Here is a 5,000-nt window from a genome sequence, read left to right on the forward strand (position 1 = left end):
AAAAATGGGTGATACCGCTGGATTTTGTAACTTAAAGACTCGGTTTAGTCCTTTGGGTATTCGCTTCGGTAGCTAATGTTGAGCCACCGAAAACATATTGAACAAGACGCTCTAAAAAAAGCGTACACTGGGTTGCCTGTGGTACATGTTACACAAAAACAAAAGGCACTGTCAGAATTGGGTTGTATCGAACTGTAGGGTTCCAGTTACTTTTTGCAAGTGAGGTGTCATTAAGACCATTTGAGGGTCACCCACATATCGCGCCAGCAGAGGGCCTTTGGCTCACACGTTCACACCTTTAATTATTTTGAAATATCCTGTCCCATTTTGAGGTCTTTTAGTTTTTTAAGCTTTGGTAATAAATTCAGTTTAAATTTAAAAACACAAGCTCTTGAGTAAAGGTGCACGTGATTACCTTGTGTCAACTGAATGAACTACGGGAAAGAATGTTAATCGTTCGTTGTTTTCAGAGTAAAACAAAGTACTTTTTAGCCAAGAAACTTCCATCTTTGGTTTTTTTAATTTTGTTGTACTATTTAACTGAATATTTACATTTCATTTGTCGGGTCAGGAAGCCTTCTTTGTTGGGTTCCAGAGAAACGTATCTATTGTGACTTCAGGGTGAACTATTTGCTCAATCGCGAGATTGAGAGGCCATGTATTTGAAAATCTGAACATCTATGAGATACAAAAAACAGACTTGCGAATTATCGCAAATCACAATGCTGACAAGCACAAAAGCCGAAGAAATGGTTACTATCTGAATGTTTTTGTGTTGTCACGCAAATGATGTAATTTCATGACATTAGTAAGTGGTAGCAATAAATTGGATTAACCAGGAAGTTAAAGAAATATTGTTGCCTTACCAAATAAACTTCATTTTACACTACAATGACAAAATCATTTGTCAGAGAATTCCAGTCTCCTAGCGTATCACATTTCAATGCACATATGCAAATTTGTTAAGTCATTTTCACCTCATCCTGATTCCCGCAAAATTTTTCTTCTTTCAAATATCAACAAAAATATTATTTCTCGTCAAGCGTTCCATCTTTTATGTTCAAATAACCGCTAAAAATAAAGATTTTTTAATGACCTATCCGTATTCCGTAGATGTTTTTTCATAATTAAATATTCTGTCAAAATCTGTCAAAACACAAAAATAGCAACACACGCAACAAATTTAGTTGCATTTACCGCTTCATCGAATTTCCATGCTTAACACACGAACATTTCGGCATGGATTATCCTCCCTGTATGCATGGAAAAAGACTTTCTTCGAACACAAATTTCACTGAAAAAAGGCCAATCACAGCTACTACAGATGCACATGTCCTTTTGAAAAAAATGATAATTATCTTGCAGTATCAAAAAATTAATAAGATTTAAGTAAACAGAATTGAAAGTGTGACCAGAAGTTACAAACAGCAACAAGGAAATAAAATATGAGGGAGATGGAGAATATTAAGCGTTTCACTCCCACACGGATTAAAAAGCTCTGATATCATGTGTTTATCCTGCTATAAGCTCATCTACCTTTGTATGTATGTGCAATCTTTACGCAAAATGTCTTTTTTGGTTAATGAATATCCTTCATCCACATGCTCCACACTTACAGGGTTTTCATGTCTTTGTATGATGGGCATCAATGAAACACTAGGGCCTCCTCTCACATATTATACATACCAGTTAGATGAAGAAAAAAAGAAAAAATGTGAACAGGCTAGCTGATTTGCTGATATTCAGTCATATACAGTTTAAGTAAGTTCCAACTACCACCTCCTCCATGGTTACACCTGTGGGCTCGGTTTTTGCTTACCCTCAATAATGTAAAACTCTTTGGATCACAAATACACACATTTGTGAAGTCAACTGTTTCAGTGCTGTGTAGGACTCACCTTTGACTTGAGTAGGGTCTTTGTAATCTTGGGGTCCCTGTATGATAAGTATAGCTGATGCAGTGGTAACTTGACAAGTCCCAGCAGCTAATGAAAGATAAATAAACCATGTGTTAATTGCATAATATGGATTAAATTGTAAAAAATGACAACATTAAATTTTGCTACATTCGGCTTGCCATACTATGACAATACACTTTTCTTCATTTGCTTTATCATTACACATGTAGTCTCAGTCTGCCTTCAAGATCTTAGGTTGGTAGTATTATGACATGTACAGTCATCCACACTGTGCAATTTAAAACATGAGATCACAACAAGTAGTTCCATTTAGATTTGCTACAATTTGAACACATCAACAAAATGACAAGATTCAAAAGACATTTTACCTGATCTGCATGGTCATGTGGACCAATCCTGTTCCAAACTTCAATGATCATGACGTTATTGCATATTCTCTGAAGTACTGGCGAGTTTAGCATCACTGGTGCAACCTGTGTACAAAAATAGGCATGCATTGCGTACATGTGGGTAGTGCAGTAGCCTGGTATTGTGTTCTAATTATTTTTGCAAAATAATATTTTATTATCTAATTTTGTTGTTGTTTTTGCATTCTGATTAAAAACTGTTTGATAGTTTTCATTTAAGTAAGCCCTATCAGATAGGGCTGGTACCTAGATGGGAGACCATTGGGAAATCTGTGTGATGAAGATATCTCATCCTTTTTTAAATTGATTTCTTTTTTGTATTTGGTTATTAAACTTAAGGCTTTTCTGTAATTTTCTTTTCATGTTTTTGATGAATGGCGATGGAGTCCCCAAACAGGTCCGTTACTAAGAGGGCATTGACTCACAAAGCCTGTGAGGCCTGATTAACCCTTTTTTTTTTACAATTTATTTTGTTGTCCAATGTTACTAACGTTTTTGTATAGTATTTACAAAACCAAATATGTATAAATTGATGATGTAATTGCTGCTATAGTCAAGCCTGTCCGGGTGGAGTTAGAACTTCGATGGGAGGCCATCGCAAAATCCCTGGGACAAAGGCATCTAATCTTTTTTTTTGCTTCTTTTTGCTTTATTTATTTTAATTGTATTTGGTTGTCAAAGGCTTATTTCTTTTATTCCTGAGGAAGGAATGACGATGGATTCCCCAAACAGCGCAGTTAGGCTAAATGGGTGTTCATTCACAAAACCCACAAGGGCTCTTGGCAAGAATGCCACCATCGTTAACACCATTGTTGAGGTTGACCATAGCTCTTGCAAAGCAAAAACAAGGTGACAAGTGGGCCACAAACAGAATAACTGTACAATGGCTATAAACTGTTCCATACATTAGTTTCTTAATTCATGCATGTACTGCAAGCCTACAATCTTACACTCACTCACTCACTCACTCACTCACTCACTCAGACAGCCTTGATGACATTATTATTATGACAACCAAATCTAACTCAGAAAAAAACATAGAGTCATTTCCAAGATCTCCAAGATTAGATGCTCTAACCACTGATCATAAGTCATAAGAGACTCTATGATGACAAGTGGAGGTTATCTGTAGGCTTCTGACTAAAACCACATCACGCAGTTACATAGTCAAATCAACACAACAATTATGGCTTTTTACATGTAACTGCATTGTAGTTGAGTGCTTTCAGTCAGATCTCCCCTCTCAAAAGAGATCTAGAGTTCGAATCCTATGGTATTTTAAAAGCTTTTCTCCAGAAAAGAAAAACCAATTGCATATCAAGTGACTTACTACAGCAATGAATAAATGAGAAAATGGATTAATGGAAAATATTACACTCAAACCTATGACCTCCGTAACACAGGTCAGATGTTTGGCCATTTCCAGTTGTCCTTTCACCTGTTGCTAAGCAACTAGCTCATCACCACTGATTCTCACTTCAAGCGTTACGTTATTTCGCTTACTGGTTTTAATGTATGCAACTATTCTTGCAATAATTTATTTACCACAGCAAGTTTGCATGAGTTGAAAGGTGACAACTAATTAGAAATTCAGAAATATATAAATCGAAACTGGACTGCAAACGAGCAAATTGCTTTTTTACTTTCCCCCAATCAAGAACGTTAAAGACAGTCAACAGAAGAAATCAAACTATAAGATCGTGTAGATTAGACACAAATAATAAATTATTGTAAGTACATATTCAAGAAATCAGTTCCATTCTTTTTAAGCTATCTTTGGCATTCCAAAACATTGATCTACTTCTGTAATATTTTCCCTTCAGTCGACTAGTTCAACAACTTATTGAGCAGCTAGTACGGATAAAAATCTAAAAATCTACAGGATCTTGGCATGATCTTGCCATAAAATTGTGCCTCGTACATAGGTGCGAATCAACCATTCTCACGGGCACACCAAACAATCTGCCATAATGTAATTGCATTTATGTGCTCAGGGCATGTCGACATTGCCAAGCCCACAGACCAGGTGGATGCATTATACCAGTTACTATACATACCATCACACAGTTGCATTTAGATACTTGAAACCATGACATTGAGAGTGCACAGACTAGAGAGGTGCATTGCACCATTTGCCATCATATAGTTGCATTTCAAAACTTGAGGCAAATGACATTGTGGAGCCAACAGACCAGTGGGACACTTTGTTGAGGAAGAAACTAGGGGTGCGTTAGATTGACCCTATTCCGGAATAAGAATATGTAGAGAGATGATTGAAAATGGTATGTTTGGCATTTTGAAGCAACAAGGATAATGAAGATATGTTTATAACAGCATTTTAGCAGGTGTTTGACAATTTTAATGTGAATCTAAGTAAAAACGAAAGATGTTAAACTTCTATTCCATGTATTCCTATTCCGGAATACGGTCAATCGAACACATCCTAGATAAGTGACCTAGCTCCTCAGGAGTTACGGACTAGATACATGTATGAAGGTTGTAGGTTTGAATCCTGTCAGTTGTCCTTTTGCCCCTTGCCAAGCAACTAGCTTATCAAAAATCAATCATTTCAACCAAGTTTGATTTGTACATGTACTTTGCTACTCATGTTTACAATCTTCTCTTCTTCTTCTTCTTATACCAGGAAAGAACAATTCTGAATCAAACTTCCTTG

At 36.3% G+C, this 5,000-nt stretch overlaps 1 protein-coding gene across 3 annotated transcripts in view; it reads right to left on the reverse strand.

The window, feature by feature from the left end:
• The window catches only part of LOC138000795 (C2 domain-containing protein 3-like), a 114,136-nt gene that overhangs the window by 72,711 nt on the left and 36,425 nt on the right, over positions 1-5,000 (reverse strand). For all 3 annotated transcript variants that reach the window (XM_068847446.1, XM_068847444.1, XM_068847443.1), the window contains 2 exons: positions 2,288-2,392; positions 1,899-1,985 (listed from right to left, as the gene is read on the reverse strand). In XM_068847446.1, the coding sequence (XP_068703547.1) occupies positions 1,899-1,985; positions 2,288-2,392 (192 nt within the window). The remainder of the gene's footprint in view (positions 1-1,898; positions 1,986-2,287; positions 2,393-5,000) is intronic.

The sequence above is a fragment of the Montipora foliosa genome, chromosome 4, assembly GCF_036669935.1.
Source record: "Montipora foliosa isolate CH-2021 chromosome 4, ASM3666993v2, whole genome shotgun sequence".
Taxonomy (NCBI): domain Eukaryota; kingdom Metazoa; phylum Cnidaria; class Anthozoa; order Scleractinia; family Acroporidae; genus Montipora; species Montipora foliosa.